Below are 26,614 nucleotides of genomic sequence, written 5' to 3'. Positions count from 1 at the left end.
GCCGATAAGCGCCAACCCAGGGTTAAAGTTTAGTCCAAATTTCTTTATTTCTTTGCTCAAAAGCCTTTTTAGGGAAAAATTTCCGTATTCCTTTTCAAGAACATCCAATAATCAAATTGTAAGCAAAAAGATTTGAACTGAATTTTCTTTCATAGCTTTCAGACGTGAAATCAAATTTCACACCAACCCTGTTATCTTAACTGACCCAGCTTTGAACAACCCGTGCTTAAGTCTTTTACCCTTGTTGATCTGAGATTTTGCAGTCATTTTGACAATCACTCGTACGAAGATCATTGCAAATGGCAATAGTTATGCCATGAGGCTCCGTTCACCTCAGCAGTTCTCAAGATGATTCTGCAAAAATTGACTGGTTGGAAAAAGGTACCGACATAACCCGAATAATTCCTAAAACATTCTGCAGATTACAGAGAACTTGCCGGAGCGTTCCAACTCGATCTCGTTCCCAATGCTCTTCTTTTAATGATCAGATCTTCGTTGAAACAACAGTGATTCCTCGCATCAATTTGAGTTTGGGTTTGAGTTCGTGCCACTTGTAGTCCTGATGTCTGCGGTATTCTAGATGCGCATGCACACTTGTTTTCGTTATCTCTCCTTGTGCTAGTCCACGACAAGGCACTGGAGGACGTGCGTTTTTCCGCTCGTGGAGAGCTCTGAGACGAGTAAGGGAGACGTTTTCCGAGGGGCTGGGACTAAGCAATGCCAGACCCTTTTCAGACTTCTCGTCAGGTCGCGTTGCTAAAGGCCTCATACTTTCTCGCGGGAGAAGAAACGGTCCTCGTGCCGAAACAGTAACAATGAGCGCCTGCTCGCTGGTTATCCATGGACATTGGGCACGGGCATCTATTTGCGTCAGGTACAAGTATAAAGTGAACGTGTTGCACGCGAGGTGGCGTCAAGCAGTAAAGGAGGCAGTGCGAAGTATAAAAACAAACAACGGGTTAAGACCAAAATCTTGATGTCGGTACAATATTCACGACTCAGTTTAATGTGCTGATATCTTTTATTTACAGCAATACTAGCAGAAAAAAGATATCGAGAAACGTGGTTCTGAAAACTATGGAAATCTAAACAATTAAATTTAAGTCGTTTTTTTATTTAAGAAAATTTACTCATATTCGCAATACATTAATGAATAAATGATTTTCTACATGGGAGGGGTGAGCAGAGATTATGCTGCAGCTTCCTCAGGAATTCCCCTGTAGCCTAGAGACAGGGTGATTTTGCGCAGCGCTGGTTGAGCTTGAGGAAACTCCTGATTCAATCGATCAACTATCGTCATAAGGGACTGGAGACGAGCTCGTTGTTTTTGAAGTTCAGCCTCTAGCGTCTCCGGTGTTTTGCACAGCGGAGTGTAGCGTCCATTCTTTAGCTGGTTGTAGTACTTTAACTTCTGTTGCTTGGCGACTATGTCAGCCAGATTCTGACAGAATAAGAGGAAACAATGAGATCAAATCTAGCTAAAAAGTCCGACTTTTCTCGTATATATTCTATATTTCTGGACGATATGCTGATGTTGCGAAGAGGAGTTGAAAACTGATCACTTGTGGTCAAAGGCATAAGGTTACTCACCCTTTGTCTCTCTTCCGACAGTGTATCGATTTGCACCTCCAGTTCATCGGCAGTGGTTTGAAGCTGTAGACATGTTGTTTGTTTCTCTTCCAGATCACGACTCACGGTCATTTGCTTTTCACGAAGCACTTGAATATCTAAAAACATCAACAACCACGAAACAAACACACTTAGTAATTAAAATTACGAAGAACAAATGCGTTGAAAATTCAGGATCAATTCGAAACTCGGTAGTCGATACAAAGACGCGAGCGTGGGGCGGAGGAAAAAACTGCTTCCCTGAGAGAAATAACCTATAACCTTTTGAAGACAGGTCGAGATTGTGTAAGAAATCTTAAGTCCGATCCTATTTGGATCTTTTAAGCTCTGATAAATGAGAAGTCGGCCTAAAGAAGGTCACTTCAGTGAGTTAAAGAGAGATGTGAACTCTGGTTTCACTCAATTTTTTCACTAAACTTTGAAGCAACAAAATTTATTATTTTAAGTTCTAAGATAAGATTGTAATATATTGTCGCATTTATATAAAAACAGTTGAGAGAAGATAGGAGAAAGTTTAATTTTCTCCAATTGCCGTTTTCTGCCAACTTCATATTCAACCTCTTCATAGTAAAAGGAGTACCGTAATGATTCGATTTAGTGCTCAGAGCGCTTATTTACTTTTGTTAGCTAAAGGAAGGGTGCTTATTTGAAACAGGGCGCTTATTTCTTTTTTGAGAAACAGCAGAATGTGAAACAAAGCTTTGATGTTCACTTGACCGTGGATCAAAAAGACTGGAAAACGGACTTGTTGTCCTTGGATCGTTCCTTGCTGGAACGACTAGCCAAGCAATCGTTGCAAAATTTTAAGACAGGATCTTTCGTTTGAAGGAACTGTGCATTCACGGCGACACGATAGTTGAGAGACAGAGAAGAAGACCACTTTTTTTTGTCGTGAGGCTTTAAGTGAGTGATTAAAGGAAGAGGGACCACGGTTAATCTCGATGTTCATACAATCTAACAGTGCTATCGCTGAAACAGAATAGGGGCGTGTATTGGAATAGGGGAGCTTATTGGAATGAGGGTGCTAAATCGAATCATTACGGTAACTTTGCAAAGAAACTGTGGTGCTGCGTCAGTGGGGGTAGAACAAGATAGTATCAACTAAATTGATAATGTGATTAACCACCGTAAAGGGGTTTCTAAAGCTGAAGTTTCGAGCGTTACGCCTTCGCCAGAGCCTTCCTTGTTCCTTCGTAGTAGATCCACCTCTGATTTTTTCCACTGTCACATTCTCGCGATGATTGAATTCAACACCCTTGAAAAAGTAAGCTCCTGGTAGAACAGAGGACTACACTATCACGCGTTAGTTCGTTTATTTACCAGTATCACAGGCATTAGCGTCTTGGTTTGTCTGCTTGATTTTCTTCTTCATCTCGGCGAGTTTCTTTTGGAAAGTGCCTTTAGTGTTTGAAACCTTACCCATCTTTGCTTGAGCATCTCCACTGATAACAAAAAGAAAATTACATCGGTAAAATAAATTTATGGAAAGTTTTCCCAGTGAAAAGTCCGTACAAACAGCCCTAACGCAGAATGCGATCAATTAATAAATACAATAAACGATACTGTTAACCTTTTAACTCCCTGATCAAATTTGTCATTCTCCTTACTGTCAAACATACAAATTCTTTAATGTTAGTTTAGAAAATTTAGTATTGGATCAACTTATTATCCCCAAAGTGATATTTCTCCTCACTTATCTGGTTGGTATTGTATTGATATTGTAAGGAGAAATTCTGTCTTGGTCACTCATGGGAGTTAAAGGGTTAATCAACTGATTTTTTTGTTGACTCGCGCGACGGACTGCGCCCAAAAAGAGGGACTGCCGGTAGTTTAACGAATCAAAGAGGCTGCGCGGAAAATAGGTATTTTAGTCCAGTATCCTGTGGTATAACTACGAATGAACAAACAGATCACTAACATCATAGGTAGTTTGGATGCAAGTTGTGTTCTATGAAAGTTCAAGGTTGAATTATCTTTCGGTGTCCTTACTAAAGACAAGTATATCAGCGTGTTTCGCATTCTGAGCTTAGGTTGCCTGTGGCGCTATTGCGATCACTTTGGTCGTGGTGTTACGAAAACCCAATTAAAATATCCTAAACAACCATCAAGATACCCATCTGTAACTGGTATCATGGGAATCACTTACCGAGTAATAATAACTTCCCTGCGTACAACAGACTTCTCCATGTCTTGAATCATCTTTTCCTGTTGTCTCATTAGCTGCGAGTAACGAACCTACAAACAAACATAACCTATTAGCAAATGAGACCTGACAACCTCGATAACAAACAGTAAATTTTTTTCCTGATTCTGTCTCTTCCCCAGCTCTAAATTGCATTGGATGTACAATTAATGATATGATCAGAGCACCGGTTTAATTTTAAAGAAAGACGACCAGGAAGCTAGGAAGTTGAGTTAATTAAGGGAGCTCTTAATACTGATTTTTGTTCCCTTTCGCCCCCTGACTTCGCGTCACTCCCATTCAGCTCACGTTTCACGTTTCATTAAAGGGAAGATACTGCCACGTAAGCTACCACGAAACGCAAATTTATTTCTAAAACCCTGTCTGTAGGAGCGTAACCTTACCTTCATGGTAACACGCGTATAGATGCTGCAAAATTTTGCCATCGGGCAAAAAAACCCAACGCCTGACTCTCATCCCTAAACAGAACTTCATAAAGAACCCTCCTACAACTTCACCAAATTGACTGACTGACTGACCTGCATTCTATGAATCTCTGCTTTCATTGACTTAATCTCTCCTTGACCGTACTCCATGTCAACAGCGTTCTTCGCTTCACGGGCCAGTTGCGTCTTTTTCTCCCACAACATGATTTGACGTCTGAGTAAAGGGTAAGAGTAAATTAAATTTATTGAGAAAAAAGTTGACAATCAAAGCCAGTCAAAAGGAAAGGAAGAGATATAAACACATTTTTTAACGATATAACGGGAGCAAACAACGCTTGATGCCTAACTTTTGATAATTCATCGCGTTCCTCCTAGTTTTATCATCCCCGCCAGTCAAACAGCAACGTAGCGTGACATTTTCTACGCTGCTTCTAACACTGCTCTTCCCTAGATGTTGCGTGATCACACAAGGCATAACGCCGACACGCAAAAAAAACTAACACAATAATGTTTACTTACTCCGCCTCCACCAAACTATTGAGCAGCCTTTCTTTCTCCTCCTTCAGGGCATCAATTTGATTTTGCATGTTGATGGATTCCCCTTCAGCTTCCTGTAACGTAAATATTAAGTCAAATGCGCTTCGTATATATCCACAGCAGAGCAATTCATCAGTTAGGTTTTGAAGTGCAACGCCGAGCAATACAGGTAATTGTGCATGCCCAAGCTGTACCATTTAAGGGCTGTTAATCAGGAAAAATAATAAGTAAAAGGGCTCGATCATCAGTGCTGGATAAAAATCCTAGGTGAACTATATTCAGAGTACGGCGATAAATCCGTTTTCTAACTGAGTGTCACATCGATCTTAGGATCAATTGAAGTCTCTATGCTAAGGAACGTTCATTTTACGTAAGTAATCATACACTCTCTGACACGAAGTCGTACACTTTTGGCTGCAATGAACGCGAAGGTTTACGCGCAGGTCGTTTCGATACAAAGTCGCATAAATACAAACTGAAGTCGATTCGATACACCTCCTGGCAAGGTAGGTTAATTCCCCTTATCAGGCTGGTAGACAGTTGAAAATTTATCCTGCTCTTGCTTGTATCGAAATGACTAAAGTTGTATCGTAAAAGTAAAGGAACTTTTTCCACGCAAAACTCCCACGCACGCACCTTTTCAGCACCCGCGTGGGAGTCTCTGCGGCCACACCGGCTTACCTATCTATCATAATTGGAATAGTGAGTTACCTTAAGCGCCTGAATAAAGTCGCTCTCCATCAACACAGTTCCTTGCTGTAAGGCCTCTCTCAGGCCACTTTCCTGGGTGATCAGAGTATTTAGCTTCGTCATGTCATTCTGCATGCCGCGAATGTTTCGCTCAATATCTCGCATCTCGCTATTGTGTGAGTTGATTTCGCCTAAGAAGAAATTATATTCAGAAAAATGCAAACTCAGTTAAGTAAATCGATTCCGACAAATCCTGTTCAGGGAAATCATCAGATGATTTTCACACCAGTGAAAGGTTCCCCCTCAAAGGGTCAATTTTCGGCAAGTTGAAACTGAGTGATTCGATTCCCCTCCCGATGCGGCGCAAAGAGATTAATTCGCATTTCTCTCAGCCGAAAGTGAGCTTCATCAAAGTAAAATGAGTGAGAGACTTGAAAAGCAATGAGATAAATATTCTGCAGTTCAAGCCGAAGACTGGTCAACAAAACATGAAGATAATGACAGCAAGTTTGAAGAAGATTGATTCCTCAATGGATGTAAAAGATGTCACTTAATCAACTTGTAAACGGTGGATCTTCTCGGCGTTTATCGGGAAAATTGTCGTTCAGCAAGCTTCAATTCACTAAGTAGCCATTTGCTAATTTACGATCATTAAGACTCAATAAATTTGTCGTTTTTAGGTCAAAGGCAAAAGACTGTTAACAGAGAAACAACGAGGAGTAAAGGAGAGTCATTAAACGCGACAAGTCCTTTGATCCGCAACGTCTGTAACTTCTCTACTTACCTTCGATCCTGAGTTTCTTTTGCAGTAATATGGTGTACTGTTTCTTAAAGTACTCCATGTCTTCAGATTGTTTCTGTACATCCTTTAAGGTCTTCACCAATTCACTTTGATTTCTCAGCCAAAACTGCTGTAGTTCAGTAATTTCATTAAGGCGGGCTTCGATCTGCTTTTGTAACGTGTGGATCTGTAACTCCAAAGGTCCTATTTCCTCTCCCTAACAATGACAAAGGAAACTTTCCTCATTAGAGCGTATTTCGATTGAGTGCAGTGGTAACGAAACCAAAGTAATTGCAGTGCCCAATCGGAACAAAGGAAAATATCTCAACCAGCCAAAGAGAAACAAAAGTCAATACATTCTAAAGACTTCATGGCGGAAAACCATTGAGTTGCGGGTGGTTTTAGTTTTGCATCTGATTCGTTGAAAGGGTAATGTAGTTCAGTTTCTAAACCAGTCAGAGCGCAGCAACGCACATCTCACAAAATCCCGAATTCTGGTGCGCATTTCGATTGAGCATCGTCAAACCCAACTCAAATTTATAATCACAAGACAATCAGCACAAAAGAAAATATCTGTAAGAGCTAATGGGAACTTACGTAAAAACTAGAAGCGCGATAAAACGTTGGTCAACACTTCAAATTGAAACTGATTTTAGTTTAGCATCCTATTTTTTTTAGAAATTTATGTCTTTTTCTTTCAATCAAAAAGCAGAAAAACAGTCCTGAGAAAGACTGTTGTCGGTAGTACTGGGTAACTGACTTTTCGACAACCAAAGCGGAAGTCATCATCAAAGTCAGGTGAAGAGTTATCAGTCCGGTTCGTGTAAAACGTAAACGTAAACGTAAACGAAAGAAAACTAGACTACTTTTCCATGTTCAATTGAAATTTGCAGTATAATAATTATGAACCGTCTGCAACAACTAAAATTCCATTGACGTACCCCGTCTTTGCTTCTCAACTGATCAATCTTTTTGTTAAACTGGTCAATAGTGCTCTGTTTCCGTTCAATAATGGCGTTTCGCTTCACAATTTCTCCTTCGATCTTAGAAATGGTGCCATTCTTCTGGTGAATCTCTTCATTCAGGTTGTCCATGACATCTTGAAGTTGACGAACACGAGTGGTCGTGTTAGAAATGTCCAAGATATCCCTGGAAATCTCGTTCTCAACTTCAGCAACGGAACTTTCCTGTAAGGAAGGACAACATAACGTAAATAACTGTTCAATAGTAAACTCGTTCCTCCCACATCTGAAGTAGTTTTGTATCACTTTGGGTCTGAAAGGATTTCAATTCCTCTTGCTTAACTTTTCCAGGTTATAAAGTACCGCTCAGATATGTGTTAACTGTGCATACGTATTTTGTACGCACAGACGCAGGTCGTTAGACGCGTATATACGCTATACAGGTGTGTATGTACGCTATAAATACGCGACTAAGATGACTTTGTTGATCAATCCCACAAGTTTCATTTCTGTTACATTGCTGTGTGTAATGTATAGCTACCTTTAAGACCAGCTTTAAAATTCAATGAGGCGCCATCTTTAGGTTTTACCAAGTAACACTGAAGACCATCCCTCTTCCGAATTGAAGGTCATTTTGCCCATAGCAAAACATTACGACTCAAAACAATGTGGAACATTTCTATTTAGCTTGATAAATAGGTTAATGACAAGGACAATGGGTATTTTCAGAATTCACCCGTCAATTACGGACTCTGTTCATTCGAGCCTAACTGTATCAGTAGTAAAAATATTGTTACCAGTTCTGTGGCCCTCCTTCTGAGCTTGTCTGTCATCTTCTTAGTGTACTGCGCCGCCTTGTCCAATGTAAGCTGGCTTCTCATCTTTTCCATAATGTTGTCTTCTAGTTTTATCTTCTCCCCAAACTCACGCTCAATCTGTTTTCTTAATGCTGTGATTTCGTTCTCCTTCAGTGTCACTTCCTAATTAGGTCCAAGAGAAATAACCACAGCAGTCAAGAAACATTTTGCCGTACTTACAAAGGGACAGCTATATTAGGCCTATGTCTATTCTTATCTTGAAAGTCATACCGCAAAGCATGTCTGAACCTGTACATCATATGACAGGCTGAATTATACACACGCTTTGATTTGTTCTTACTTATGTAGCTGTGTCATCATTTAAAACATTTTGCTTTCTTGTCATATTAAACAAATAGATTTCACGTAGCTGTGGGTCTGTCTAGACAGTAATGAATTACAGAAGATGTCAAAATGTGACAGGAACATCAGTGACCCACTCAGCTGCACCTTGTGAGCCACTTTTTTCATTCTTACCCTTTCACTTCCAAGATGTGATTGTTAATTCTCCCCTATAGCTGCTACACATTTCCTTGTCAATTAGTTATGAGAACTTGGTGCTAGATCAAGATAGCAGCTTCTTTCTGATAAGTCCGAATATTCTCATTATCTGTTTGCTGAATATTGTATGGATATTATGGGGAGAAGTTTCATGTTGATCACAGTTACTACTTGATTGATTACAACCTCACTTACAGTTTCAGCCCTGTTGAGTTGTTGTTCTGTTTCATGGAGTGTCCTGGAGTATTTACTATATTCAGTCTTAAGGACCTCCTGTTTGTTCCTGCTCACTGCAACCAGTTTCTTCACCATGGAGATGTCAGCCTCAATCTTGTTATGCATGAGTGTGATCTGTTCATTCTGTTCCTGAGCTTTGCTGATGGACTTTCTATAGCCTTCAATCTCTGTTTCAATGGCCTGGATTCTCTGCCTTTGAAGACTGTTTAAAAAAAAAAAAAGAGGCAAATGCAGAGATGTAGTTAGAAAAATGCTACAATCTGTTAGTTTGCTCTATTTTGGGGATAAGGATTAACTAGCAAAAGAGATAAAGCTGTTTGTGGAATGCGATTTAACCCTATGGCATTTATGAGTGACCTGCATCTAATTTCTCTCATCACTCCTGAAACAAACATGGCAGCAATGAGCCAGAAATGGCAGGCAGTTCAGATATCCAGGCAATACGTTGAAGCTTAAATCATAATATCATAAAGAAAGCTGCTAAAAAAACTAAGCTGCCTCTGGATTGAGCTTATACCTGTGTCAAAACAGCTAGGAGGCATGCAAAAGAAAGCTGCTGTCATTCAGACACTTGGATATCACTCTAATAACTTGTTAGTTTAACCAGATAATTTCTTGTCTTATTTACTGATGTCTTCTGAGGAAACGCAAGACTAGAATTCTATTTTTGCTTTGTAAATTACTTGCCAAACAGAGTGACAATTATCTCTTTCTTGCTGGTGTTTATAAATAACAAAAATTTGGAAAAGGACAGAAGGAACTAGTTTGCAATATTGTTTGTCCTTCATTCTATTCACTGCAACAGTCATTCTCAGTGGTATTACTTAACTAAGAAAGTATAGCTTGAGTATTGTCAGTCATTCACAGCCTATTTAAGGCTGAGCCAATGTGAAACCATGATAATCAAGGAAAAAAAAGTAATTTCTTAAACAGGAGATAATTCCTTTAATTTCAACAGAAGTGTAGTAAATGTACAAAATTTACCTCAGAGCTTCTTGCATTGCAGCATATGCCTCGTCTCGTCTCCTCATTCCAATTAAACTGCTGTACCACTGCTGTGTTAGCTGCTTTTTTTCCAGCTGAAGAGCCTGTACATAAATAATTTCTTTTTTTTAATTCTTTCACTTCCATGAGAACAGTATCAATGTCAATATAATATCCATTCGATACAATATCAAGTAGAAATGTGGTGAGTATAAAGGAAAATATCCACTCGGGAATTCTTATTTGATTCAATACCAAATTCTCATAACTAACATTGATAGGAATGTATGGTGGACAGTTAGGAGAAATATTAATATGATATTTGGAGTGAAAGGGTTAAAATGTGCAATACAGTATCACTCAAAAGTAGTCAACAATCTTGACTCAAAACTCAATTATCAATCCTTGAAACTTTTAAGAATAAAGGATCAAGGATTGAGACACTCAGACAACTTTTCAAGGATCTTGATGTGAATTTCTAGGAAACAATTTTATTCTTGAATGCAAAAAAATCACAAATGACGCACAGTACCATGACACAGATTGTGATCACTGGTATTTTCCATAGTCATCACTTGGACTTGTTTTGCTCACATGCTTTGTTGTGTGATAAGCTCAAGCAATGGCTAGAAAAGAGTGCAGGTATTTAAGGCAATAATGTAATCTGTTGAGAATATTGATGGCAATGATGAGACTCTGATGTGAAAGATGCCACCAATAGGGAAATTTTCCATATAGTTTATATTTTGTTCACTAAAGAGTGTGTCTTCAAAATAAATTTTAATTCTTACTAACCTCTATTTCAGTAATAGCCTCTGAGAGAGCTTTTTGAGCTGCTTTAGTTTCCTCCATTTGAGCTGCACACTGGGTCTCAAACATGTCAATTTCCTCCCTCAGCCGATCTACTGTTTGTGTTAATCTGTCCACAAGGAGGTCCTATGTAAATGCCCAAAAGGAAAAATTTAGTGCAGCTGTTAGACAAATAACTTAATAATTAGTGTGTATAAAGGCCTCACAGCAACATCTATAAGTTTTCTGGCCTGTTAATCAATGTCAGTCACTACCTACATGTTTAGAAGTAGAGAAATGATCTTTACAGGTAAGCTGCAATTTAAGCAATAACATGAAAAGAAGCCTGAAAAAATTTGAGGCTTTAGCAGGATTTGAACCTGTGCCTCCCTGACACCAGCTGGCCCTTCTACAAACTGAGCTACAAAGCCACATGTTGGGAGTAAGGCAAATTAAAGTAGGTTCTAATTTCTCATTAAGGAATCTATTCACAACGAAAAAAATAACATTTTGACCCATGAATGATATACAGGTGGAGAACAATCTTTCCAGGTAAAAGAAATTCCAGCAAAGATCATTTCCCTATTTGCGTATAATCAGCCATTTAAAATATCATTTATTTAATGTTTTTCTTCACCTGTAAGCCGAGTGATTTTTACAGTATTTAACACAAAAGTTTGGGAGATTTTTCCAGAGAAACAGGGTTCGGCTTATAGCCAAGGGTTTGGGATTCAAAAACAAGTACAATTGCAATGTTAATGTGAAATGACCTTAAATTCCATGACTGCAGTGTGCTTTAAAATTGTTATGACAAAATGTATTTTTGGCCACCAATCAGATTCTTTGCTTCCTACACATTGAAAGACGATCTCACTCAACTCTTCATATTTCACATTATGGATGAAATATCTGGTCTCTCTGCTGAGAAAACCACTCCATCATTTTCTCATCTAGTTCAGAATACTTAGGAGTGAAACAGCCAATATTTGCACGTTTTGCAGACATCTTAAGCTTGCCAGAAAGAATAGTTGCCTGGTCTCTTTTCCAGCATTGCACCATGGACTCACAAAGTCCATAAATCTTGAGTGATTTCCGAGTTGTTTTGCTTCAGCTTCCGCAATAACTTTTATCTTGTATTCTTTTAGCCGTTGTATACGAGGAGCAGTGTGCTTTTGGTGTGACGAGAAAAATAACAGCGACAAAAGAGATACTCAATTGAAACATTTGTCAGGTTACAGTCACTGAGTATTGTTGTGTTTCTGCAGTTGCATGGTAGTATTTACATTTTCACTGTTTCCCTTTTTTCCATTTCCTAATGTTTTCCGTGAGGTTCACTCATTCAAATGACCAGTTACAATCAAGAATTCCACTCTTGGCTTGTAGCCGATGGTTTTGCTTTTTACATGAGTCTGTTGGAAGGTCTTTAACTTTTAGGGTTTTGGCTTACAGCCAAGATCGGCTTATAGGTGAAGAAATATGGTAATTGTGAATACATGTGTAGATATAGATACAATTGTATGCTGTATTTTGTATTTGTGAAGTACTGAATAACCCACTCATCAGTAGGGGTCAAAACAAATATATAAGGTTCCAGCATGCATCAGTAGGAATGACTGGTGGGACTAGACTGGAATGGAGTATTCATGGTAACACAGAGAGGGAGCATTCTCTGTAGAACAGTGATGGCTTACTGGTATTGTCTCTACCTATTTATCAGGGAATACCACACCTGTTTTTTCTTCTCTAATTCTGCTTTGGTAACTTCAGTGTCTGCTTTCTCAGCTGCTCTTCTCATGACAGCAATGTCAGCCCTTACATCTTCCTTAGCCTCTTCCATGTAATGCAAGCGAGCTGCCAGATTTTCAACTTCTGTTCTAAGCTCCTTAGCTACAAACAGGAATCAAATATGGTTTTGTTTTCATACAGTATGTTTACCTCACAAATTGACTAGCATCTAACTTCTTGCAGAGTCACCACTGAATCAAACAACAAGAGCACAAGAATGAACTTGAAAAAATATTGCCTTCTTAAGAAACTCTTGATTGTCATGCAAATTCAACTGGTCAGAAGTATTGCAACTGTATAGGGAAAAGTATACAGAACATGCATACTAATGTTAGAATTGAGATTGTTGACAATTTAAAACCCCCAGAAGTGATATAAAACATCTCCCTACAATACCCATACATTATACAATATTTATTTATTTATTTTTTATTTATTTATTTTTGCCATATACGACATTTACAGATGGAAAAAAAAAAATTGAAGAAAATTGATGACAGAAAATAAATGGCAAGAAAACCTGAAAGAAACCACGAGGCTTATAACAAGTCAGGCTTTCTCACTTAAAATAACTAATTTTATATTAGAATTACAATATGGACTTATGGTAATTAACTTTGACTGCGCACACGTACACACACACACACACGCACACACATATTAAGTAAGTTAGTTAAGAATTACTGCCTTACAGAAGTTAATACCTAGAGAGAAGAAATTCCTTAATTCCTTATTATCCAGCAAACAAGCTATGAGAATACTCAAACTTTTGTGTATCTAGTAGCAGTTGTTATCTTCATCTAACACCAAATTCTCCTCACTATTTTACAATAAAGTGTACATCAACAAGAGGGGAGAAACATGAAGTAATTGACTGTAAAACCCATCTTTCCAAACCTTGTTTGCGCTGATGGATGGCATCTTTCACCGTCTTATCATGAAGCTCTTTAGTTTCCTCAAGAAGCTTTTCACTTTGCTGCCTGAGATGATTTTCTGAGCTAAAATTGTCATGTTCCTTCTCCAAGAGCATTTGCTGCCTGGCAAGTTCCTGTTGTACGCCATATAACTGTACACCAAGTTCTTCTCTCTCTCGCTTCTTTGTTTTGAGATCTTCAGTCTAAACACATTTTCATTAACGTGAGCACATTTTCTTCAGGACAAAATTAATTAACTTTTTTACTACAGTTCTTGTACTGGTAAACAAAACTTAATTAATGCCTAAAAATACTTACCATTTCTCTTTGAATAACTGCCCCCCCCCCCCACCCAAATGAACCTCTTAGGCAATATTATCAAACAAGAACCCCCTCTCAATAAGGGCAGCCCCCTCCTCACTCACTTTCCTAAATAATAGGGAATCAAGGAAAACCTGTTTCTATTGCCACTCTGTTTGTAACTTTTTAAGCTTTAAATACAGTGGTATTGGCAATGGATAACAGTTTTTTTTAACAAATGCCCTCCTTAATTTGGTGCCCCTCTTATAATAAGTACTATTCCTTTTAGCCAAAATTTTAAATTAGCACCTGGGCACTTATGCAAGAAAATGCCCAGTGTGAGTCATTAAATTAGTAATAATAATCTTTGTTACCAATAAAGAAACTGTTATAATCAAGAGATCAGCATTCTTGTCCTCTGAGCTATTTTTCATTGTTGTTTTTTATCCAGATCAAATAAAACAGCACCATGATAAAACAAAGCAATAATCAGTTTACGTTCCAGATATTCCTTGAAGTACTTACCAATTCTCTTAGCTCCAAATTAACTTTTTCCTGCTGTCTGATTAAATGTGATTTGTATGCAGCTTGGAATCTGACCATAAGAGGCTGAAAAACAACACAACACCGATCACAGTTATATTGGAAGATTTACAATGAATGTGTATCACATTTAGCCTTCAAAAGACAATATTGACTTACATGGTCAGGATCAAGAACCACCATATCACTCTCCCCATCTGAACCTGATTCTTCTTCATCACTAAGACCTTCATCACCATCTTCACCGATATCACCCTCAATCTCGTCATCTCTAGCTTCCTCACCACTGCCAGTGATATCCTCAGAAAGCAATGTCTGCGCTCCAAGCGCTCCGCGAGGGTCAAACGTTGGAATATCCTGTGTCAAAGTTGCGGTAGGGACAAGACCTTCACTCTCTGCACCGGTAACAACGGTGTCTACATCACTTGGATCGCTCAAACGAAACTCTTTTAGTGCGTTAACGGTCAATTTACTGACTGCATCTTGAATAGACTTTTTGGAATCAGCTGAGCCTTTTGATCTTCCGGATACCGGCCTTCGTTCATCTCCTTTTCCTTCTGAATCAGTGGGTCCGTTTTCACCTAACCTGTCCGCCATATTTCTTCCTTCAAAAACAAGATTGAATTTTGTTTCCTTGGCGACTTTAATCTGGAGCCCGCGATCTTGGTTGACGTCATTTACCATTTCCTTATTTGTAAACCTTACATCCACAGTGATTATGCGTATTTTGGCACGAAATAGAAGAAATGGTTCAACATGTAGTGTAGTTACAGCGACTTTCTCAGCCCACTTTGTCTAAAACCGCATTTAAAATGGGTAATCGGTTTAGCAGACAGAACGAGGGAGTCGAAGATATCGACGTTTCCTCGCATCCTTACCGTTATCCTCCGAGTTCAGGTAAATATCTTTCGCTATTTTTTGGGTTTGACAACATAAGAACGCTCTAGCCTATGTTTGTTATGCATGAGCATTCCCTCCAAATGGTTTCTAACTTAAGGTTTGGTCTGTAGGAAAGAACTTCTTTGCCGATTATTTTCTCATGGGAGGATCGAAGTTTGATACCCCACAGCCAGAGGCGTACCTCTTTGGAGAGAACAGTGATTTGAATCTACTGAATCCCAAGCCCGTGACGGTAAGCGATGTTCATTAGTACCCGCTTCTAAAGGAAAACTTTTTTAATGGTATTTAACAGCTGTTTCTAAGTTAACATAAGCTGATATAAAATTATTAATTACAGTCATACGAGACACAGCTTTTTGATGCTCTGTGTATTTCACGCTTAATATCACTATCGTGGCTGATTCAGTTTTTAAGTTAAATTTTCAGTAGAGCAGAGCGACTTTTCCGCGAGAACAGACTTTGAACACATATCTTACTTAGGGTGACAACGACCGCAATTCACAGTTGTGTGACTTTGAACTCACTCTAGTATGTTAACAAGTTTTTTAAACTATTAGATAGACTCCTTACTCCTGAAAAGCAGTGATTCTCTGAAAAGGATCAAATTTCTAATCTTGTTGACGTTTTTTTGTCAGAGGAAAGTAAACATAATGTACATTTATGCTTTACATTGTCTCAGTAAAACATTCTACAGGAGAGAACACATGGTGTTATTACTAAGGAAAGTTATTTTTCGTCTATCAAATTTTGACGGGAAAGTTTTATCCTTTAAGCTGGAGTAAAATAATATAGCGTATGATGCAAATTGACTTTAAATTTTAGGAATGAATGCATTAACTTCACAAGTGCAACAGAGTATAATAGTTTTTTTTCTAAGCGTCTCCCGGCAGACCTGACTGCCACACATTTAATTTTTCCCTTCTAAAAATCATTTACAGCGTTAGTCATCATAGAAGATGTTGTTGTTCATCATAATTACATGGATAAATGAACATTTAAGTGGTTGTCATAATTAAGCTAGCAAATGGTATATTTCAATATCTTCTCTGAAAAACACACCAGCTGTTGCAAATGTTTGGAGCTCAATTCTTATTTTAGAAGCATGTGATTATGCTGCCTATTTTATCACAGTCCGGTTACTCAAAATCTTTTGATAACCCTGTGAGTTGTTTTTTTAATTAATTTTTAGCACAAAGTTTAAATAAATGTTGTGGGCATAGTAGCATCAAAGAAGTATTAACCCTATCACTCCCTAGAGTGATCAAGAAAAAAAATATCTTTACAATATCAATACAAAATCAAGCAGACAAGTGATGAGAACAAAATAAAATGTTACTTTGAGGATTATGAGTCAATCCAATACCAAATTTTCCAAACTACATTTTACAGAAGAATTGTATAGCAGACAGAAAGGAAAATTTCATGCAACATCATGGGAGAGAAAAGGTTGCAACTTCTGAGACCCTGAGCTGAAGTCACTTTTAGGGTCTGACTGACATACAGACTGCAGCCCAAGTTGTGAAAATGTCAGCCATTATCATCCTGTGTCCATTTGAAAATTCTGATAAATAATCTTTTTGATTTTATTCAAGCAATAATTTTTTTCATTTTTCTTTATTTTCATTCCCAAGTTTCCATACAGGCAGCCAATAGACAATGAACCAACAAAAACACTAAGAAGTCTTGTGAATTTAAGGAAAGACTCATTAAGGCTTGTGAAGTAAGTATGTTGCTCTCACATAATTTTTTATTTTGCATTTCATGTACCTACTGGTAATCCTTGTGTTCCCTCTTGGAAATTTAAAATCAGGTTTTCAGTGCATTTTTGTGTGATCTTATGTTAGTAATATTTGTTTTGATAGAAGCTTAGATCAAGAAAGCTATGGAATTGAGTTTGTTTTTGATGCGGATGTGAAGTGTGCAGTAGCAGTACATTACATGGCAACAGAAGACTTGTCCACAGGCTTAGCAATGTAAGTTCAAAAGATGGCAAGAAATACTCTCTGCTGTCAATCAATGGTCTTCCATCTATGTCATATGATTTTAGCTCCGAGAATTTAGGATCTATTGTTATGAAAAATTTAACATAAGGGCCAGTTATTTACAGGAGGTCTAACCCAAACTGTGGTTTTACACAAGCAGAGGGTCTAGGGATTCTCTATAAGAGGGTTAATTTAATGATATATAGATTTAGCCAAGCCTAAAAACGGAGCTTGCATTTTTTTTTCCCGCACGTCTCAAGGGCACAACACCTTACCCTGGCCAGGACTAGAACCCAGGTTGTCCAACTTGGAGCCCAGTGCACTGACCACTGGACTACTGGACAAAGCCGTGGCATTGGTGTGCCTGCAGTACACTTGACCACACATGTTAAAAGTAGCACCTTGTATGGTTGTACAGTCATACGGTTGTACGGCCGTACATCCAAATTTTTTCAGCCTGATGGGTTACTACAATTTTGTATAATTATGGGGCTATGCAAGCTCCACTATAATAAATGCCTTTTTCCTTTTAATTGAGTAGCTTTCAGCCCTCTTGACTCTGTTCACAAAAAGAAATATTTAGATAATAGGTTCAGCTAAATTGAAGATGGCTTAGAACACAATTTTGTTAAACAACAGCTAACATTTGCATTGGTGGCCGTAACTTTTGTTAAATCTAGTTCCTTTTAACATATATTTTTTGTCAAAATCGCAAAATTAAGGTTCTGCGTAACATGCCCATTCCATTTTCTAAAATTAAGTTATTGCAAAAATAAATTACAATAAGGTACTTGAACAGCAAGTTAAATATTTAGAGAATGACACATGGACGTGCATGGATATGGAATTTCTCTTTGAGTGTGTAACTCAATAGCTTACGAGTGAGTGCAGCAAACAAGTCAGATGTTGAGTTGAACACAAGAAGAGAAATTTCCTATACACAAGCAACCATGTTTTATTTTGTTTATCATATAAATACAATAGCTCTTTACTAACAAGAAAATTCAACTTTATTTATGAGTGAAAATAAAAGTATTGACAATCCCCAAATAAGAATCATAAATTACATTGGCACTAGGGCTCAAGATGAAAAACTGGGTTGAAACACTATGAAAACAAACAATGGGTGTAGTTTTCAATATACAAAATTCTCAGTTATTGACTTGGTCCTTGCCAACAGAAGAAATATTTCAGGTGCACGGCCAAAATTGGTCTGTGTTAAATCTTCTAGTTGTTGATTTTCATTCTCAGCTGCAAGAATGCCATTACCAAAGCTTCCCCTTCTAGGAAAGTTTGAAAATCACTGTCTGTGAGCAATACAAATTTTTCAGTGTTTTAGCAGCCATAATGGTGAAGGCTTCACTATTCATTTGTCAATCTAAACAAGTAGCATGAAAGGCAAGTGACTTGTATTTATTATATGGTCTCTTTCATTTCAGCTACACATCACAAGAGCCTCTCACATCTTCACCAAAGACACACTTCCCAAAGGGATCAGGTCAGGTGTATAACAGTTCTCCTAAACACAAGATCAGACCTAGTTTATTTTCTGAGGAGGAGGTGAGTTGTTATTATCATCGGCCAAGTTGTAAATTATCAATGGACTGATAACACAGACAAAATTCTTTTTCTATGCCAAAATCACTGTATCCTATTTGCCAGGTATTTGTAGGGTGGTGCTTTTGAAATTGAGTTTATTCTGATATCAGGGTCACCACCCTAGAATTTACTGTGCATTGACTCATGAAACAGTGGTTTAATTTTTCAATAGATTGATAATATAATTGATGAGATAAGACTGACAAAATTATTTTCTATACCATGAACACTGTATGCTATTTGCCAGATATTTCTAGGATGGTGCATATGATTCTGAGTTTATTCTAATTTCAGGGTCACTACCCTAGAATTTACTGTGCATTGACTTATGAAGCAGTGGTAACATATGCTCTTTAAGAAACCCTTTGATCCCTAAGAGTAAACTGGCATGTAATTTCTCCCTTCAATATCATCCCCTCGTTACACATTAAGGTCGCTAGAATAAAGGAAATTGCACCAATTTAAGAGGCTTCTGATTTTCAAACAAATTCTCCTTGTTAGCACCTTCAGAGATGTATGGAAAACAGTATTGAGAATATGCACACTGGTGTGTTGGGGTGTTAAGGTCCAAGTGAAGAAGTTCTCTATCATTTCTCTCCAAACACTACTCATAGAAAACTTAGGTAGATGGGAACACTTCATGTGTACTATTATATTATAGGTGTAAACTTTAAAAAATTAACTGCATGGCTTCCCCAGTGGCACAGGTACTGGCAAGGTGTGAGTGTGGTGCTACACTAAACACGACTTAAAATGTTTGCAAATGCACTCACAACTCACAGAAGTACGTTTTTTCCTCAATATCATCCCTTTGTCATTTCTTATCACATTTTATGGGCTATATGTACATCTTTCTGTTAGCCTAGCGAGGAAAAGGTATAGACTTCTGGAAAAAAGCCCTTAGTATTTGCAGTAGACTTTGAGTTTCTCTTTTCAGATTGTCCTGTATTCCCTTTTGTCTCCAGGGAGAATCTGATGTTACATTAGAAGTTGCCTAAGGCTCTATGCCATGTATTCCTTCAATTAGTGTTTTTTTGTTTTTTTTTTTTATTTTTTTTATTTTTAAGTAAAATTTAATGCAAAATTCTTGTAGTTGAATGTTTGATGTTGTAACATAACTTACAGGGTTTTTTAAATTTAATCTTATCAGTATTTTTGTTCTCTTATCTTTGATTATTAATATAAATTTTTTTACTTTTCTTTTACCCTAGTTGAACTATTCCCCTCTCAATCATCCACGCATCCCAGTCGTGATTCAAATTGATGCAGATGAGGAAGGTATGATCAAGATTGTATTAAATATATTCAAATGTTTTAATGATCAGATAAAAGTCTGTCAATTAAAGGCTTAATCCTTGCAGAGGAACTGAAATTTTTAGCAATTGCAGAAGAGAAGCCCAAAGAAAATTCAGGCTCTGTTAGGATTTGAACCTGTGCCACCCTGATACTGGTTGGGTGCTAAGTACCAACTGAACTACAAAGCCACATGTTGGGAGCTAGACAAATTTTAGAGGGTTCTTCTTAGATTGTGGTCTAACACTAGAAGTTTAGTTCACTTTACTGAGGCACTTCAGACAAGGACTGAGTTTAAAATTTGGCATCATTTGTCTCGACTGACAATTTCCAGTTTCAGCTCTAAGTGCAAGTGTCACAACAAGTGTTCCTGTCTGCCTTGAGAACTAGTGGAGAAATTATGGGCAAACACTTTGGGGAAGGGGAAACATTTTTCACATGCTTTTCAATTGTTTTTCAAATGCCTTTCTCATGGCAAATTTCGCATTCGTAAGGAATTTTCTGGATTCGAAAATGGTGTTGATTATGAGCACCTTAGAACATGGAGATATACATCTAGTTTATTACTAAATCTATGCTCTTTTATACTATTTCTGTTTCAGCTTTGATTTGTTCTTTTGATCATGAATGGTTGACCCTTCAGTGTTTGCTCTTTTTCTTGTGTACAGTCAATGTGTTGTTTCCTATCAGGGGATTGGAATTTTTATTACTATCATCCAATGATAAATTTATTTCCAGGGTGATAATGACTATTATTATTATTTACTTGTTATGATACTTCTCATGACTTCTTTCTCTCTTCCCTGAATAGTGTTGGATCAATAATTTCATATATCTGTTGTTCACAGAATATCTGGGTCATTCTAACATCACACTAGCGACATTTGAAAAAATGTCTGATGGATCATACATCATAAAGCCTATTAAACAGAAGCAGATGGTATGATAGCTTTTATCTTGAACAAATCTACATCTACAGGCACTTAACAAGCTATGTTCATTAACCTTGTGGATTTCTTTTTTCAATCTATGTCCTATTTTGAAATGATTAAAAAATTCTTAAATTGAGGGGGAAATGTTCAATATTTGTCTTCTACTTTTAAAAGGTTGATGGTCTCTGTTACCTACTCCAAGAAATATATGGAATTGAAAACAAAATTAATTTAAAAAGTGCAAAGGTTAGTGTCTAATTATTGTCTGTTTGTGTTCACTTTATGGGTTTTTAAATAAATGACATTCACATTTTTTAGCCTTGATCCTGTGACTTTTGTGTGACTTTTTCATTCATACTGCACTTTGATATTACCATGATCTGTTTCTTAACAAAATATTTTTGTGGGGACTGTCTTACAATTGAAGGTCGCCAAAAGGCAACTTTAAGAAAAATTGTGCACAGAGCCCAGTCAGAATTGTATGGCAGACAGCAAGGAGAAAATTTTACTAATAAGATCACAGGAGTGAAAAGGTTAAAGTCTCCCCTCCCCTCCTGATGCTTTTTGTTTTTAATGTTCAAACATTTTTGACAGGATGAAGATAACGAGTTAGAAGAAACTGGTTTGGAGTGTGTCATTTGCATGAGTGACATGCGAGATACCTTGATCCTACCCTGCAGACATCTGTGTCTTTGTAGAGACTGTGGTAGGTTGATGTTTGTTGCATTTCATGATTTCATATTCAGGAGATTTACCATACTGCAATCACCAGTTGAGTGAATCCAACATTAAGGTCACAAGAATAAAGGAAATGATCTCATACAAAAGAAGTTCTTGATTGTTTGAGAAATTCTCTTTGTCAGCACTTCAAGAGATCTATGGAGAACATTATGGAGAATATGCACCTTGATATCAAGGTGTAAAGGGTTAAGAGCTTTGAGTACCTTGGATACTACTGTTCAATTTTGCAATTTATTTGCAGAAAAGTAAACTGCTGCTTCAGTCATTTTAACCTTTTTTTTTTTGCAATACTTTCAGCGGAATCACTAAGATTTCAAGCAAGTAACTGCCCGATTTGCAGATCACGTAGGTGGCTCTTCAGTGTTTGTAGACAATACAGTAGAACAACCACATAGTGCTATTTAAGTAGCAAACATGTATTAACTGCATGATAAGAATTAAAAAGCTTTATGATTTCATGTAGTTGCTTTTTAGAAAGGAAAGTGATATCAGGTTGAAATCTTGGGTATTACAAGTATTAACCCAATACTCCCGAACTCAAAATCTAAATTCTTTGCACTGTCAGACAAGGTCTATTTTAATACAATTCCTAAGGGATTGCTGAATTCTTGGTTATTTTCTGGTAGCCCTGTGTTGTAATCATATGTTACTCTTTTACCAACAGCATTTCATGCCTTGCTACAGATCTGCGCCTATATCAAGAAGCAAAATGGCCCAAATTCTCAGGTATAATACTCTGAAAATGGCAAACTTCAGGGACAGTTTTGTTGATTGATAAACAAGATAGATGTCAATGGGATTTTCTAATAATGTTTCCACTTAACCAAGTTGTTGTGGGATAAGGGGTGGGTGGGTGGAGGAGAAAGGGTCACATGCCCATGAAGACCTTCCCTCCCCACCATTAGCCACTCCTTTGGGATATTTTGTGCTGTCTTCATTCAAAGGGGAAATGGTGTAGGCAAAGCAAATGTCAATTCATTTTCTACGCATTTGCCCCCCAATATGTATGTAGGAATCACCCATCGTGTTGCTCAGTCCTCAGCTCATGACTCAAATCCTTAGAAAATATGAGAATATTAGTAACCAGCCATTATTTATTCAATTTTCAATAGTCCCCCTTTTATACTCTGTTGCTGTAGACTCTTTTCCTTTCTCCTCCATTTCCCCTGAAAACCAGGTGACCCCCCCCCCCCCATAAAATATGAGAAGTGGCAAACCCATGGGATAGAGTCGGTCAGCTCATGACGTGCATACTAATTTTAGTGTAAACCTTTTAACTCTCAAGATCTCATTAGTATTTCTCCTTACTGTCTGCCAGGTGATTCTCACTATGTTAGTGTGGAGAATTTGGTATCGGATCAATTAGTAATCCCATAATTGATATTTTTCTTTATTCTCATCACTTGTCTGCATGATATTATACAGATATAGTAAGGAGAAATTCTATCTTGGTCAATCACGGGAGTTAAAGGGTTAATTTTGTCACAGGAAGTGATATATTGATTATAGTTCCATGTTTTGCATCTCTCAAATCAGGAAACTCATGGAGAGAGCGCCTGGCCTGGATATGAAGAAATTCCTCTTGTAGAGGCACTAAATGGAACAATTAAACCAGACAATATACCAGAAGGTACTGGTTTGATATTTTAAAATTATTTTAAATCAAAAATTGCTAGAGATGAAAAATTATGTACTTTCATATGTAGGCGTCGCCCGAGGGGATACCCGAGGGACTATGGGTTCACGGCGCGAATTTGTGAAGTCAATCTCAGCGCGGAGTAAAACAAAATCACAAGTCTCTGGATTACAGAACTGCTTTTAAAACATGTAACTTGAAATTGCCTTGATTTTGTTTTATTGCTGGGATTTGTTGAAAGAAAAAAACATATGTCCCACTTATCCATGAGCCACGGTCGCTCTTTTTATAACGCCCCGCTGTGCCGCTTTCCTTGAATCCTCATTGGTTCGCTGATTTGTCCACGTTTATTCTAATTGGCCGGTTTCTTTGAGTTCAAACCAACTCACATTGTAAGAAGATATGGCTTGAATTAATGGTCATGGGCAAATAGAGGGATCGACAGGAAACCCAAGCGAACCTGTTCAAACAGCGGTTTCAACGTTCTTCCTCGTACTTCAACCATCACTATTTTTCTGTGTATTTCATCATTACAGAAGCTGTTGCACGTATGCGTCGAAGATCAGCGTCAAGCATTCGATCCTCGGGCAGAAGGAGAGTCGAGAGTGCTCGCGGTCAGCGGTATGTTGAGAGATCTCTTTCAGCGTGTTCAGGGATGTCGCGTCCCAGCACAGCCCCTGCGAGCAGAGGCAGAATTGAACAAATAGGGGAACCCGTAAGAGTTGAGCGAATTCAACGACAGGAGGCTACATTAGAGTCAAAAGACGAGGTCGCGCCGATTAATGGTGCAGAAATTGAAGAAGCTACTTCGGTGCACGAGGAGGAACAAGGTGATTACAGTACAGTAAAATGTTTGAACCCACCCGGTGGTAATGTGATCGTGTAGTCTGATAGTCCAGACGGGGTAGTCCTGACAAGGACTTTTAATAGTGGTGACTGAGGTCTCGAAAACCTGACCGGGAGTCCTAATTAGAATCAAGTGAAGAGTTTTTGTCAGTGAAGTGTACTAAGTCCGATTCGTGTAAACTGATTGGTCTGATATATCAGTTTACACGAACCGGACTTAATACATTTAATTAAGAGCGTATGACTGAGCGAACCTGTTTATGTTCCTCTTCAGTCGTAAGCCCTGTAATGACAAAGGAAGCAGAACAGTTTGAAGACGCACAGGACCTCCAAGTACACGTCGACGTATCCTTACCCGGCACACCGCTGAGTAGTGATATCAGTGGGCGCAGCAGCCTTAGTGCCGGGAGCGCGTCAGCGACCACGCCGACTTACATCCGGTTAGAGGAAGGAACAGGGGAGGCTTCCGTTACCGTACTACCTACATAATTGTTTGTAAAACTTAATACCATGTGGTGAAGTAGCATACATCTCAAAAGGTAGTATGTGCTTCAACTGAAACAGTGGAACAAATTTCAACTGATGTTGCAAATAGTGCAAAATTGCATCGGCTATTTCCATGTGACTTACGTCGCTCTGCTCATTTCAAATCTTAAACCCAATCGTTTTCCCGCGCTGGAGGTCAATCATTTGAATTTACTTCGAATCCGTATGGGCTTCTTTAGACGTTAGCATCTCCCCTGATGGGCTGTAATGGCATATGATGATTTTGTCTTTTTTTTTATCTCTAGACTCAGTTGAAAAGCGCTCTAAATGGCAGCTTTGTCTGATCCTATTCCCTGTAGACCCCTTGTTATGATCAATGGTAACGTTTGTCAGCAATGAACTGCGACGCAGTTTAACATGTTGCTAATGAAAAAATGGCTGAACTCACAAGTTAGTGCCAAGTTAATTTTCAGTAATACAGCCTTGAGGCGACAGTACTCCAAAGAGGCCCGCCTTCTCTTCCGGTTGGCCTCATTCATGGGGGGAAATAACCACTGCTCGTTGTAACCAACGAGGTAATAGTCAAGGAAAAAAAATTGTATTTAAATTGAATGTCATGTATCACAGAATACAGCATAATTTTCGCGAGATACCTTTTTCAGTTTTCAGCTCATTTTTTATTATCGGTTATTTTTCATGGTTAAAGTAATGACTTTCAAGAATTGCAAGGTGCGCGGACATTTTAACTTCAAAATGAGGTCTGGAAGCATATAAGATTTACACATGGCCAAAACATTGCATGAGGAGCATTTGAGAAAATTCCTCGGAATCTAAATCCACCATGAGCCTAAAGAAATAAGTTATGTGAAATTGCGACTTTTGAGAGATAAATTGAGTTCATTGAATTTTAAACTTAATAGTTACCTAGGGTGACTAGTTGTAAACAAATATCAGATTTTCTCCCCATTATTCCGTACGAAAGTTTCGTTGGGGCTTGTTTCTGTCTTGTTTAACCCTTTCACACCAAACAGTGACTAGCATCTAATTTCTCCCTCGAATATCATCACTAAGGTTATGAGAATGAAGGAAATGATCACTTAAGAAGCTTTTGATTGTAAAACAAATTCTCCTTGTCAGTACCTCAGGAAATTTTTAGAGAACAGTATGGAGAATATGCATACTGATGGCAGGGTGTAAAGGGTTAGGAGACTAACGGAACCTTCCCCAAGGAAACTTCAGCAGAAGAACAATTGGGTTCTATTTGTATTTATTGATGGCATGCGCACTTAACATTATGAATGTACTTTCTTCAGATTTATTTCGATTTACCACTTTTTGACCGATTTTGTATCAAAGATAACTTTTGTACATTGCTCTCTCTAGATGTTTCAATTGAGTCAGTGTTAACGCGGGTCACAGAGATTTTCTTTTAAGAATTGAAAATTCTTGCCACGGTGTTTGAGCGCGCTCTCTGAATATAGATCTGAGGCTTGCCTTCGGGCATTTCATCACATTTTTGAAAAACAAACGATTGTGTACCTTTATTAATCAAAGTACATTGAAAAGCAGCATGAGTTATAAATGATAAATCTCCAATCTTTCCCAACATGTTTTCGTGTACTTAGAACATGTTCAAATCAAATAAACTTGTACAGTTTTGAACTCAATTTGTTTGATTTAAGGGGGTAAGTTTCTAAAGAAACTATGGTACTGCGTCAGTAAGGGTATTACAGGATAATTTGGTTTGATCAACTGAGTTGATTATGCGAATTAGCCATCGTAAAGTGTTTTCAAAGCATACGTTGTGAGCGTCAGCCCTTCATCAGGGCGAATGTTAGCTCTAGATAGTCTCTACGGTGGCTAATTTACATTTCCAAACTTTGTCGAATTGTGTGGTTAATTGATTGGTAAAGCTCCCTCGTGATATTTTATTTTTTCCCTTGAATTTATCACTCATGAATATCTGTGTTCCATCTGCTAAGTAGGAATCAAGCGCGCGAGTTCGTGGGAAACTTGCTTTCCGCCTGCGATCTTTGACTCGGGAGTCACGTGAATCGCGATA

The 26,614-nt window shown here is 38.0% G+C and overlaps 2 protein-coding genes across 2 annotated transcripts; one reads left to right on the top strand and one right to left on the bottom strand.

The window, feature by feature from the left end:
* Positions 1-987: 987 nt before the first annotated feature.
* Positions 988-14,736, bottom strand: LOC131793198 (coiled-coil domain-containing protein 40). The gene is made up of 17 exons (XM_059110604.2): positions 14,297-14,736; positions 14,120-14,203; positions 13,278-13,497; positions 12,325-12,482; positions 10,602-10,742; positions 9,807-9,910; positions 8,781-9,024; positions 8,025-8,207; positions 7,207-7,452; positions 6,269-6,482; positions 5,506-5,675; positions 4,777-4,868; positions 4,351-4,471; positions 3,776-3,864; positions 2,950-3,071; positions 1,591-1,727; positions 988-1,441 (listed from the first exon to the last, which is right to left on the bottom strand). Exons 1-17 carry the CDS (start codon positions 14,732-14,734, stop codon positions 1,190-1,192), a joined length of 3,015 nt encoding a protein of 1,004 aa, XP_058966587.1. The 5' UTR covers positions 14,735-14,736; the 3' UTR covers positions 988-1,189.
* Positions 14,737-14,849: 113 nt separating this feature from the next.
* LOC131793222 (E3 ubiquitin ligase Rnf157-like) lies at positions 14,850-26,219 on the top strand. Its single transcript, XM_059110637.2, has 14 exons — positions 14,850-15,034; positions 15,148-15,269; positions 16,669-16,757; positions 16,900-17,010; positions 18,459-18,579; positions 19,830-19,896; positions 20,760-20,851; positions 21,018-21,089; positions 21,438-21,549; positions 21,882-21,929; positions 22,249-22,310; positions 23,121-23,214; positions 23,757-24,050; positions 24,341-26,219. Exons 1-14 carry the CDS (start codon positions 14,950-14,952, stop codon positions 24,553-24,555), a joined length of 1,584 nt encoding a protein of 527 aa, XP_058966620.2. The 5' UTR covers positions 14,850-14,949; the 3' UTR covers positions 24,556-26,219.
* The last annotated feature ends 395 nt before the right edge of the window (positions 26,220-26,614 follow it).

The sequence above is a fragment of the Pocillopora verrucosa genome, chromosome 8 (genome assembly GCF_036669915.1).
Source record: "Pocillopora verrucosa isolate sample1 chromosome 8, ASM3666991v2, whole genome shotgun sequence".
NCBI classification, from domain to species: Eukaryota; Metazoa; Cnidaria; class Anthozoa; order Scleractinia; family Pocilloporidae; genus Pocillopora; species Pocillopora verrucosa.
This window is presented reverse-complemented; position numbering and strand designations above follow the sequence as displayed.